Here is a 12,508-nt window from a genome sequence, read left to right as displayed (position 1 = left end):
TCATTAACGAAAAAAGAAGAGAGGGGTTCGAGGAAACGGTCAAAAAAAAGCAACCCGGTTATTTTATGAGGCGTTATCGCTCTTCTTTTAGATTGCATTTTTTGTTTTTCTTTTTCGAATTGGAGCAGGAAAAAGGTGGCAGAACGAGCAAATGAACGAAGGTATTACAATAATAACAATAACTCATGGCAAAAACCCAATAACTCACATTCCTGCAGAGTAGCTACTTTCTTACAATCGCGCTGAATTGGCAGACTCTACGTTACGTATTCTGTGCAGCGAGGTCCTGACAATCAGGATCACTACGTCTTCAACTGCAATCCCATCGCGCCTCTCTGGCCACGGTGATTATGCAAGAGACTATGTCCGGCTCCCTGCCAATCTCACGCGTGGCTTTCCATGCAACGGTGATATCCGCAATACAAAAGACCTACATCAAACCCGGCACTGCTACCCTTTCCGAAGGAATGCTACACAAGATAACTCTTATTACGGGATTTTTGTGCCCGTGCCTCCGCCAATGCCCTCTTGTTGTAGTGTCGTACTCTTCTAAACTTATTTCCCTTCTTTTTCTCAACTGTGTGAGGATTTCACACTTTCTTTACATATGAATTAGATGTCGTTACATCAACGCGATCACGTGTAACTAGTTGATTTATGAAACATTACGCTTACCCCTTCCCCAAGAGATTTATTCTCATCTCAATAAGCAGTCACCGAATCATTTGTCCAAATATTATAAAAAAATAATGGGCATATGTGATGACGTGACTAGCCAGGCAGTTGTATCTGTCTTGCATAACTTGGCGGCTGCTGATTCTCTATTAATATCATCCACAAAGCCTATCGTGCTGCCAGGAGCCCCATGCAATATTAAAGACCAACTTGAAAGAGAACTAGCAGCTGTTGTATATCGAGTTAGGGATCTCGAACATTTAGCTCATGGTGTACCCAGTGCATCTTCTGCTTCGTCTTCCTTAACCAACACTCCATATTTTGGCTTGACCGCCCAGTCGCCTGCAGCTAATGGTGGTGGCAGGAGCGGCACGGCTGATTATCAAGATGCAGCGTATCCATTTCCAACAATAAACAGGTTCTCAAGTACACTTTCAGAAGATGCTCTTTTATCAAAATACGATCAGCAACTTTTGGAACTAGAGAAGCTTAATGCCAAAGTCAAGGCACAGGAGCGAGAACTTTTGGATCGCAAGACAACTGTTCTCAACCTTGAGCTCGATCTAGCACAAGCTCGTGACACCATCAAAAATTTTACTGAGTCATTTGAACCTCAGGAGCGCAGAATTGTTGACACAAATATTATGAACAGTGAATTGAGAAAGTCTCAGAACGCGAATCGTGCGTTTCAACGTGCCCTTATGGAGATTGGCGAAGTTGTAATAGCAGTCGCTCAAGGTGACTTATCAAAAAAAGTTACAGTACATAAGGAAGAATTAGATCCTGAAATAGTTAAGTTTAAGGAGACCATCAATCGTATGATGGATCAGCTACAACGGTTTGCATCGGAAGTTACTCGCGTAGCCACAGAAGTTGCAGGAGGCACGCTCGGAGGTCAAGCTGAAGGTGAAGGCACAGAGGGCGTGTGGAGAGAATTAACTGATAATGTTAATGTTATGGCATCCAATTTGACAAACCAGGTCCGAGAAATTGCTGATGTTACGCGTGCCGTAGCTCAGGGTGATTTGTCTAGAAAAATTAATGTTCATGCTCAGGGTGAGATATTAGAGTTACAAAAAACGATTAATTCTATGGTGGATCAACTTCGAACTTTTGCCTTTGAGGTTACTAGGGTTGCACGCGAGACCGGTGTCGAAGGACGACTAGGCGGGCAAGCTCAAATAGAAGGTGTAGAAGGCATATGGAGAGAACTTACGGATAATGTTAATGCCATGGCTTCCAATCTTACAGATCAAGTTCGAAACATCGCTAAGGTTACTACTGCGGTTGCTCGTGGTGACTTGTCTCAAAAAGTATCTGCTAATTGTCGTGGTGAAATGCTGGATCTAAAGTCTACTATCAACAAGATGGTTGATCGACTCCAAAATTTTGCCCTTGAAGTAACTAAAGTAGCACGAGCTGTTGGTACAGAAGGCATACTAGGCGGTCAAGCGAAGGTGGAAGATGTAGAGGGTGCATGGAAAGAAATCACTGAGAATGTTAATGTTATGGCATCCAATCTGACTATACAAGTGAGATCCATAGCAGACGTTACAACTGCTGTTGCTGAAGGTGATCTTTCACGAAAAATTGTTGTACATGCGCAAGGGGAAATGCTTGCATTGAAATCAACGATTAATAAGATGGTGGATCGACTGCAAGTCTTTGCTTCCGAAGTGACTAGAGTTGCAAAGGACGTGGGAATTGATGGTAAATTAGGAGTGCAGGCACAGGTGTCAGATGTTGACGGTCTCTGGAAGGAAATCACTACCAATGTGAATATCATGGCAGCAAATTTGACCACACAAGTACGGGCGTTTGCTCAGATTACTGCCGCAGCGACTGATGGTGATTTTACACGATTCATCACGGTTGAGGCTTCCGGTGAGATGGACGCTTTGAAAACGAAGATCAATCAGATGGTGTTAAATCTGAGAGAGTCAATTCAACGAAATACAGCGGCGCGAGAAGCAGCAGAACTGGCAAACAGAACCAAATCAGAATTTTTGGCTAATATGTCTCATGAGATTAGAACACCGATGAATGGTATTATTGGCATGACACAGCTTTCCTTGGATACAGAGCTCACGCAATATCAACGCGAAATGCTTTCAATTGTTCACAATCTTGCAAATTCGCTTCTTACTATAATTGATGATATATTGGATATTTCTAAGATTGAGGCGAATAGGATGACCATTGAAAAAATTGCATTCTCTCTTCGGGGTACTGTTTTTGGTGCATTAAAAACGCTGGCGGTGAAGGCAAACGAGAAACATCTCGATCTGGTTTACAAAATTGATAACACTTTTCCGGATAATCTCATTGGCGATTCTTTTCGCCTTCGACAAGTTATTCTTAATCTCGTTGGTAATGCCATCAAGTTTACGGAATCAGGCGAAGTTGCACTATCCGTCCGCAGAGCAGTTGCTGACTCATCACATGTATGCCGATGTGCTGCTGACGAGATGCTTATTGAGTTTTGCGTTTCCGATACAGGAATCGGTATTCAACATGATAAATTAGATGTTATATTTGATACGTTTTGCCAAGCCGATGGGTCAACAACTCGAAAATTTGGTGGTACAGGTTTAGGTTTGTCCATATCAAAGCAGTTGATAAATCTTATGGGCGGTGACGTTTGGGTTAAATCTGAGTATGGCAAAGGATCAGCGTTTTTTTTCACTCTCCGCGTAAAACAAGCTGAAGGTGGTTTGACCACGTTACAGGAGAACCTGGCACCGTTTAGAGACCATTACGTTCTTTTCATTGACACTATGCATGAAAATGCTGTTACTGAAGATTTAATGAATTCAGTGCGCCAGCTTAATTTGAAGCCCTGGGTTGTTAATTCTGTCGAAGAGGCGCCATTGCCTTTTGATCACACTGGGCCAAAGTTTGATTCCATTATAGTCGACAGTCTTGAAGTGGCTAGTAAATTGAGGACCTTACATCATCTCAAATATATACCTTTGGTTCTTCTCAATCCCTGCATTCCTCAAGTCAATTTAAAGCTTTGTTTGGATATGGGGATTACTTCGTACGGCAACACGCCTTGTTCGGTGTATGATCTCGGAAACGCGTTAAGGCCGGCCTTGGAATCTCGAGCTGCTCCTCTGAATTCTGATGGGGCCAAGACTTATGATATATTGCTTGCCGAAGATAACGTTGTTAATCAGAAACTTGCTGTGCGCATTCTTGAAAAATACAAGCATCGGTTGGAAGTTGTTGAAAACGGGTTAGATGCTTTCGAGGCAGTTAAACGAAAACGGTACGATGTTGTGTTAATGGACGTTCAAATGCCGGTCATGGGCGGGTTTGAAGCAACTTCAAAGATTAGAGAATGGGAACGACAAAACATTGGAATTCGCGCACGTACTCCTATTATCGCATTAACAGCTCATGCCATGCTTGGAGATCGAGAGAAATGCATCCAGGCTCAAATGGATGAATATCTATCCAAGCCTTTGAAGCCAGCATTACTTGTGCAGACTATCAACAAGGTATGATTTTTTTAAATTATTCGCAGTAGTTTCTAAATCTTTTTTTTTTAGTGCGTTAATCAGTTGCGGAAACAACAGGTCTTGCCTTCGACTGGCAGCGGGTCTTCGGGAAACGGAGCATTTAAACGGAACTGATAAACTATGATTTTTTTAAATTAGAAGAAAGAAAAAAAAAACTTTTCTTTTTTTTTGAGGTTGGATGATCGCATGGCGGCGGGGTGGCGTTTTGATTATTGGTTTTTTTTTTTTTTTTTTTGTTTTACGCCTCTTGATTGTGAACTGGTTTTTTTAATGTTTTAGAATGGATTGCTTTTTTTTATTTTTTGAAGTAGTACGTCTGGTGGAGCAGAAGATTGTGGTTTTAGAATATAATAAGCAGGTTGTTTGTACATAGTTCTCTGATGCAACCTGGCAGCAAGTGAAAGTAATTTTTCAGTTTTGGCACCCAAAAAAAATCCTTTAAATTTTTTTATTCACGACAATGGAAAAACGGTAGAAAAAAAATCTTACTTACTAGATTCTAACATTGATTTATTAATTGTATGAAATGCTTTAAGCAAAAAAAAACCAAAAACCAAAAAAAAAGCCAGGTGGGCCAATTTAAATACTCTAACAAATGCTCGAATAAGAGAAGGAAAATAAAAATAATAAATATAATGTCTAGACTCCATTTTTTCCAATATAAAAATGCCAACTCCAAAAATGTACATGTTATTAATAGTAGAAATGATGATATCAAAAAAAAAAAAAAAAAAAGAAAACATAATTTACACAATTTCCAAAATATTCATTAATCTAAACATTATTAATGTTATTGGTGTTATTAATGCTGTTCATGTTGTTCATGTTACCAACGGGAGGATATCCATGATCATAAAGCATCCCGTTCATGTTAGCCATCGAACCATTACCGATCGACGTCACGTCATCATAAAGAATGTTGCGGTCGTTATTACCACCGAGAGAAACGTTGTTTAGTCCATTCCCATTCGTGCCATGCTCATCGTTACTCACCGGGCTTGACCAAAACTCTCCACCAACGCCAACATTCTGCTGAACCACATGATCGGGGTGAATGATTGCATGGCCATGTGAATTTGAAAGGGGCTGCGGAGCATGTTGAGACGGAATGCCACCCTGACTATGGCTGTTATACACGGGTGAATTGAATCCGTGAACATCAATGTTCGGCGTCGACTGATTTTGATTATGTTGAGTCTTTGACAATACATGATGTTGCTGAGGATGATTGTAGTGAAGTCCGCCTTCCAAGCCAGAGTGAGCAGCAGGCACGCCGGCAAACGTTGGCCAGATTATAGTCTCCAAACGTAATAGAGCATATTCAAACATCCAGGCAGCTCGTGAATGTACACGGAGATGCCACGAGTACCCTTCACGATAGTCGTCATATATCTTACTCTCCTCATCGGTGGATGACGTGGCTTCAAGCAATGCAATAAACTGGCCAATTTCAATCAAGCAATCACGCGAAGAGTGTAGCCAAAATGCTTCAATGTACTCGGCTGATAAAGATTGCACAAACGTCACGGCAGCACGTGCTCTATCGTTGGCAGCCGTTCTGAACTGATGCGTTGTTACAGGATCAGAGCAACCTTCTAATGCCCTCAAAATAGCCTTATGAAGCGTTATTTCGACAGTATAATACGCAAGATGAAGATATCCAGTAGTGCACAACCGCTTACTGACAACATTTGTAGGTTTCATGTACAAGCAGTCGGATAATCCCGCATGCCATTGCCTGAGTTTCAACTGAAGAGGCTTTGCTAATTCAAAGACAACATCGCGAATTTCATGCTTATACTTGGTGTACTCGGCAAAGAAAAAAGTATGTAAAATATCTGACAAAATACTTGTAAGACGAGACATTTCAATCAATAATTCAGCTCCATGATCAACGCCCGACGCGGAAGAAAGCTCAATGCAAAAATCTGAAATAGTTAATGACGTGACAAGCCAATTCTTCTCATCAATAAAACATGGACGACCATGACATAGGGAAACCCAACGATCTTGGACGTAAAGTGCCCAAGCCACTCTTCTTCTAAGGGGAATCTCCCAAGATGGAATCTGCCAATTTGAACAATCTAAATGAAGTCCTAAAGCTTGACCGACTCCGACTAATTGCGCCGTAAAGGCGGACACCTGCGTTTTGCCCGATCCAAAACCTCCAGAAGTAGTATCCGGTTTCCGTTGCAGCAATAACAAGCCAGCCTGTACGGTAGCCAGTCGAGCTCTATGCAAATGAAGTTGAATGGCGGTATAAGCAATTGTTTCTAACCTTGAAGAATCTGGGGGTGCTTTTGAATGAGATAGTTCATGATCATATGCCCACCAGTTTAGAGCTAGTGAATATACAGCAGCCAGTAGTGGAGGTGATATTTGTTTAGGCGAAATTTTGTACTGTGATAAAAAATATGTCTATTAAAATAGTCAGTAAGCATTAAAAAATAACGCGTAAAAATAATATATACCTTATGAATTATTGGATATGAAGGATGGACAATTTTAAAGTACAGACTTACGAGCTGCGGACCATAAGGACGTACTATTGTCTCTATTTCGTCAACCAACTTATGGTCATCTTCCAGCTCACGATCAATTGTCATTAAAAAGATAGCATCATTGGAAACTGGGCGAAGGTAGTTATTTTTTGATAATGACAAACTATCACCAGCCGCAATTGATAAACGATGCACAAACTTGTACTCGTGATCAAGGAGGTTTGGTCCAACCAATTCAGAATAGGAATGATCATTCATGCCAAGAGAAGCTGCATTAGAACTTGGATCCATAATGTCCGAACCTGATTACTTGTTAGCTACTAATTTAAAAAAAAACTATGGGATCAATGATCTCTTACGATCATCAAAATTCTGTTCTGAATCAGATCCAGCTGGTTCATTTAATCTTGCTCGTTTCGCACTGGGATGGGCACTGCCCGATCGATCTTCTAAGCTATTATGCTGAACAAAGGGGATGGAAGAGTCTATAATTTGATGATCAATAAGTTGCTGATGTGAAAGTATCTGATGATGCGAGTGCAACTGAGACATTGCATCGTTTTCGACCTTTAAGGAAGGTTGGGGAAACGAATTAGATCTCGCAAGGGATGGAGAAGCGGAAGTAGGGATTTTAGCAAAACCGCCGTTGGACGAAACTGGTCCATTCCCTAAAGTGGTATTTGTATGATTATTGAGATTTCGTCTTCTCGTTGGTGGCTCGAGAATAAAAGTGCAGACTTCATCATGAGAAATGCAAATAGTGCAAACAGATGATCCATCGGTTCGAATACATCTGGTCTTGCGCTTTCGACAACTATCACAAGGTCGCTCTCGTCTATTCCTAGTATAAAACGGCCTGCTCAAAGTTCCATTTCCAGAAGATACTGGGGGAGTCGGCAAAGGCCCACTAGAAGAAACGCTAGGTTCATTAGACGAAGCAAGAGCTGGCGATTCCAAAGGTGCTTGAGATATTAAAACAGAAGAAGCATTGGAATTTTTTCCTGATTGTAAAGGCACGGTTATTGATGCAGATGATAATGTGGACGGCGATCTTGATTGATTATCAATCACAACAGAAGTTGTTCCTGGCGTAGATGAGGCGCTGGTTGAGACTGGCGGTGGAGGAGCTTCTGCAGGAGATAGTTGCTGAGTTGCTAGTTGCATTTTGAATATAGCAAGCAACGCAAGTGGTCGAACTGAGGTGTTGTGAGAAACAACTTTACTATGGCTGAAAAGGTCGACTTTTGACTCCGACCGTATTTTGTCAGTCGACGACTGACACAAGCCGAAGAGACGAGTCAAGCTGCACGCCCGTGACGTGTTTGCTACACTTTCGGCATTATATAAAGCAAATTTGTGCATTTACGCCAATTAAATCTTAAATATTTTACGCTTTTTTCTTTGAATCTTATTTTGAAGCACGAAGCACACGATGGATGGCATTCGCTTTTGCTGGTTCAATTCATCAAGTGCTGTCGTGGTAATGCTATGGTTGCTCATTCTAACAAGCGGTCGGTCGTTTACAGAGGCCATTAAACATATGCAAGCGACCGTGTTTGGAGATTTTATTGCATGCATGGATGGATTAGCTGCTGCCAAGAGCTTGTACAATGAATGAATCAAAAAGATGAAACGCTTGCTGCTTAACGATAACTATATAATATAAGCTAAAAATTTGTAATCGAAGATGTACGTGATTCTGACAAAATAACGCGAAATGCGCAGTGCACTGGCAGTGCAAAGTTTCAGTGAAAAGCTTACGTAAAACTAACGCGTGATTTACGCGTGATTATTATTTTTAGCTTTAATTTAAATGAAACGGTTGAATTCCAACTTTTTGTTCAACATTTTTGATACAACTAAACCGTCTTCTTTTTTTAAAGCACCTCTCAGAGTGAGTACTTGAAAGAGCTATAGTCTATTATATATAGACATTTTCACAATTTTGGGCGTCGAATACTACGCTCATATTGCAACTAGCGTCAAGGTCAATCTCTAGCTTTTGAGTCCGAACAAAACACACGGGTCAAGCAAGACTTTAGATCCCCCAGAGAGGCGTTGCGCAATATTATGTATAGTAATATGTAGCATTTTTTTGGGGAGGCCTTGATTGCTGTCAGTGGCATTTAATTGAATGATGGTCGAGTGAATCCCGTGCAAAAACTAATTTAGATTATTGATAACAATCTGGATACACCTATCTACGTTTGTTTCATGATCAAACCCTAAGGAGTAAACGTCTATTTACTGTGTATTTAATTTCAACAGGTTCTTAGATCGATGTATGTTATCCGTATAAGTCTTTTGAGCCTCAAGCACATTGCAAATAACACAAACTCTATTGGCTATCCAATTCCGAACATTGCAATAGGAGCTCGTGCAGGTGTTCCGAACCACATGCATGGGACACAGTACTTATCGAATAGTGGAGTTGCACTGACCTTCGTCCTTGGAACTCTCAATCGTGCTGATAATTTTGACATGTAATAATTTTTAATAAACTATAACTACCAGCTATTCAACTTATATTATGATACATATGCGTAGTATGAATGAGAGCTGATAGCAAAATTAGGGTAAACCCATTATCGGTTGTATTTTAAGTTCAGGAGCGGCTTCGGACAGGAGCGGCAAGAGGAAACCAACCTCTGGTATATTCATTATACTAATGATTTCAATGAGCCTATACAATTGCTTTGCCACTTAATTTATATAAACAACATTGTGTATTTAAATACTTGTCTTTTTGATACTTATTTGAGCATGAGCTTGAAAAGAAAATAGGTTCTTATTTTTTTTTTTCAAATCTCGACATCGCCACAAGTCGACCATCATTATTAACGAAGCCTTTTTTGTTAAACTGTCATTAAAGAAACTTTTTTTTACAAACGTGGCCGGATTTTTTTTTTTTTTTGGTTAAAGCCGTTTTAGAAAGTCATTATTTTTGTACATTATGAAGAACTGGATAGAGCCGACAAAATCTTACATCAAATCCATAACTTTAAAGAAGATCTACTTATTTATACTTGACCAATGGTTTTTGGAATGTTTAGGTATATCGATTCTTATTGCATATTTAGTGCCTAATCTAGGGCGGAAAGGAGGCTGGATAGCTGCACAATATTCAATTATCTATGTTTGCCCCGCCATTATTTTTTTCATATCGGGCCTTACTATGGACTCGGCTATTCTATTGAAGGCGATTGCCTTATACAGAGTACACCTTGTGGCACAGATATTGTCATATCTTTATGCGAGTTCAATTTTTTTTGGATTTGCATCAGCTGCTCTGGCAGCAAACGATTCGCATTTAAACTTGTCAATTCTTGGAGGGCTTATTTTACTTGGTTGCACGCCCACGACTATTGGGTCCAACATTGTATTTACTCGGAATGCGAACGGAAATCATCATGCAACTCTTATTGAGGTTACTATAGGTATGATATATTATTGAAAATCATTACCATAGGCGTGATTACTAATTTTTTTTTATAATAGGTAATCTATTGGCTCCAGCGTTATCTCCCGCTTTAATCAGCATGTATATGTCAGCCAGTGAAAAATGGGGCGAATTAGCACCGGGTGGGTCCTCCGGAGGCGGTTACAATACTCTGTATAGATCGGTCTTCAAACAACTTGGATTCACGGTGTTTATTCCTCTATTTGTTGGACAATTCCTGCGATTTTTGTTTACTTCAAAAGTTAAATTTGTTGCAGAAAAATTAAAAATTAATAAGATTTCGTCGGCCTGCTTAGTATTAATCATCTGGTCATCATTTTCGTCATGTTTTTATACAGGTGCATTTAAAGTCACTAGTCCTCAAAGCACGGCGTTAGTATTGATGTTAAATATTGGCTGCTATTGGCTCTTTATGGGTACGACTTTACTTATTGCTCGTGGATCGCACAAGCTCCACTTTAAAAACAAGTACTTGGAGAGCATTGTTGGCTTTTTTCGGTTTAACAAGCGGGATACTATCGCACTGTGTTTCGTTGTCCCAGCTAAAACGCCGGCTTTAGGAGTACCGTTAATCAATGCTCTGTACAACAGTCATAAGAATATGGACGAACAAGTTAAGCAAATGTTACAAATTCCAATATTGTTATATCAGATGGAGCAGCTTTGCTTTTCGCAGATCTCGGTTGGATTTTTTAAAAGATGGGTTCGAGATGAAATCGAAGCTGCCAATGCCAACGACGAAGCCGACGTAATCAAACCAAATGAGGAAAAGAATCACACATCTGAATCTAATTCTTATTTTGATACGCAATTGTCTGAACGGTCGGACGAACCTGTGGTAGCAATTGTGTCTGACGGTACAGAAGTGGAGAAGATTAACGGTTTCAATACTGATTTGGAAAAGAATCTTATAGGTGGTTAATCGCAGCTAGTCAATTGTTTTGTTAACGCTTTTAAATGAAGGTATATACGGCGCCATGGTTTGTTATTTTTATGTGTACGAAATTTGCATAATAAAATTAGTTTTAGACAAAGTTGATTTAATTTTCTTTGAGTATATTAACTCATGACCACTAAAAATCCATTAACGACCAAATTTTACCGTCGATATATAATGACGTAGGAGATGAAATGTTAAAGTGAACGAATGCGGGGGAATGATAAAAACATTAAACATCAGCTTTTCAGGGGGGGGGCTATGTTGCAAAATAAGCTCAGAGCTTACAATTACATAAATGCAATAACAACGTGGCGCCAATAATTTTCGCAAAAAAAAAAATGTGACTGCTTTTTTGATTTAGGGCAAAGAAGAATAGAGAGCTTTCAGGGTAGCGTACAGGCACAACACAATCGTGTCCCGCGTCTCTCCCAATATCGTCAGAAACACCAAGGGTACGATTTTCAGGATCTAAAATCGACAATCTCGTTTTCGGCAATACATAATGACTAGTAAGTAAATAGATTTTTATTGACGAATTTGCTCTGCAAACTTGGTCGTTTTGTTTAATTCAACATTTTATGTGAATCGTCTGGCGACAGGTTTTTTAATGCAGAAAGTAATGTGAGGCAAAGAAAGACTAATTGAATGCAGAGGGAACATCCAGTTTCGGCAAGCGCCACAACAAATCTCACACTTTGTGCCGACGGTAAGGTTGATAAATATTTTTAATGGGGCTTACAGTTGTTAATTAAGGCATAGATGCGGACGTCGTGCTTATCACATCCAAAAGAAGACCTGTGCTGGCTGCGGATACCCTGCTGCCAAGACCCGCAAGTGTACGTATTACAAAACGAAATTGGTCGAGCAATCACTGACATGACTTAGACAACTGGGCTGAGAAGGCAAAGAGAAGAAAGACTACCGGTACCGGTCGTGAGAGATACCTCAAGCATGTCGACCGCAGATTCAAGAATGGTTTCCGCACTGGTGTCGCCACTTCCAGCAAGAAGACCGAGTCAGAGTAAATATGCTTCCATGTGACGAATAGTGTAATAACAAAATTGGGATGAGTTGGTGTTTAAAACAGAGCAATAAGGGCCATGTATTAGACTATACTTAATGTGCATATTACAAAATATCATTTCATATAGTTTGTCTGGGCAATCAATCCAGTTCCATTTACATCAACAGTTTTAAAAAATATATTGGTGTGCCGTTATTTGCTCTATTAGAGTGTAGCAATTTTTTGATAAAAATCCATTACTCGACATATTTTACCAAAAAAGCGGAAAATCAATACGAGTGGAATGCTTTTCAATACTTATATGAATAAAATGGAGCCTAAGGTTTTCAAATTATACCTTGTACTATATTTGCAGCACGGTTCCACCATTACTATCGTAATCCA

At 40.0% G+C, this 12,508-nt stretch overlaps 4 protein-coding genes across 4 annotated transcripts; 3 read left to right on the top strand and 1 right to left on the bottom strand.

Annotated features, from left to right (window-relative positions):
* The first annotated feature begins 690 nt into the window (after window positions 1-690).
* V1514DRAFT_288486 (uncharacterized protein) lies at window positions 691-4,439 on the top strand. Its single transcript, XM_066925256.1, has 2 exons — window positions 691-4,178; window positions 4,230-4,439. Exons 1-2 carry the CDS (start codon window positions 750-752, stop codon window positions 4,311-4,313), a joined length of 3,513 nt encoding a protein of 1,170 aa, XP_066785703.1. The 5' UTR covers window positions 691-749; the 3' UTR covers window positions 4,314-4,439.
* A 249-nt stretch (window positions 4,440-4,688) lies between these two features.
* V1514DRAFT_288485 (fungal-specific transcription factor domain-containing protein) lies at window positions 4,689-7,969 on the bottom strand. Its single transcript, XM_066925255.1, has 3 exons — window positions 7,060-7,969; window positions 6,671-7,002; window positions 4,689-6,617 (listed from the first exon to the last, which is right to left on the bottom strand). Exons 1-3 carry the CDS (start codon window positions 7,862-7,864, stop codon window positions 4,974-4,976), a joined length of 2,781 nt encoding a protein of 926 aa, XP_066785702.1. The 5' UTR covers window positions 7,865-7,969; the 3' UTR covers window positions 4,689-4,973.
* Window positions 7,970-9,311: 1,342 nt separating this feature from the next.
* V1514DRAFT_288482 (SBF-like CPA transporter family-domain-containing protein) lies at window positions 9,312-11,199 on the top strand. Its single transcript, XM_066925254.1, has 2 exons — window positions 9,312-10,137; window positions 10,199-11,199. The coding sequence occupies exons 1-2, from the start codon at window positions 9,654-9,656 to the stop codon at window positions 11,080-11,082; spliced, it is 1,368 nt and encodes a 455-aa protein (XP_066785701.1). The 5' UTR covers window positions 9,312-9,653; the 3' UTR covers window positions 11,083-11,199.
* Window positions 11,200-11,602: 403 nt separating this feature from the next.
* Window positions 11,603-12,125, top strand: V1514DRAFT_317672 (60S ribosomal protein eL37; the record flags this gene model as incomplete). The annotated part of the gene is made up of 4 exons (XM_066925851.1): window positions 11,603-11,609; window positions 11,752-11,806; window positions 11,860-11,936; window positions 11,986-12,125. 4 exons carry the CDS (start codon window positions 11,603-11,605, stop codon window positions 12,123-12,125), a joined length of 279 nt encoding a protein of 92 aa, XP_066785700.1.
* Between the last annotated feature and the right edge of the window lie 383 nt (window positions 12,126-12,508).

This window comes from Lipomyces japonicus, assembly GCF_038497905.1.
Source record: "Lipomyces japonicus strain CBS 7319 unplaced genomic scaffold V1514scaffold_3, whole genome shotgun sequence".
NCBI classification, from domain to species: Eukaryota; Fungi; Ascomycota; class Lipomycetes; order Lipomycetales; family Lipomycetaceae; genus Lipomyces; species Lipomyces japonicus.
The sequence above is the reverse complement of the archived record's forward strand: the minus strand, read 5'-3'. Positions and strand labels throughout refer to the sequence as shown.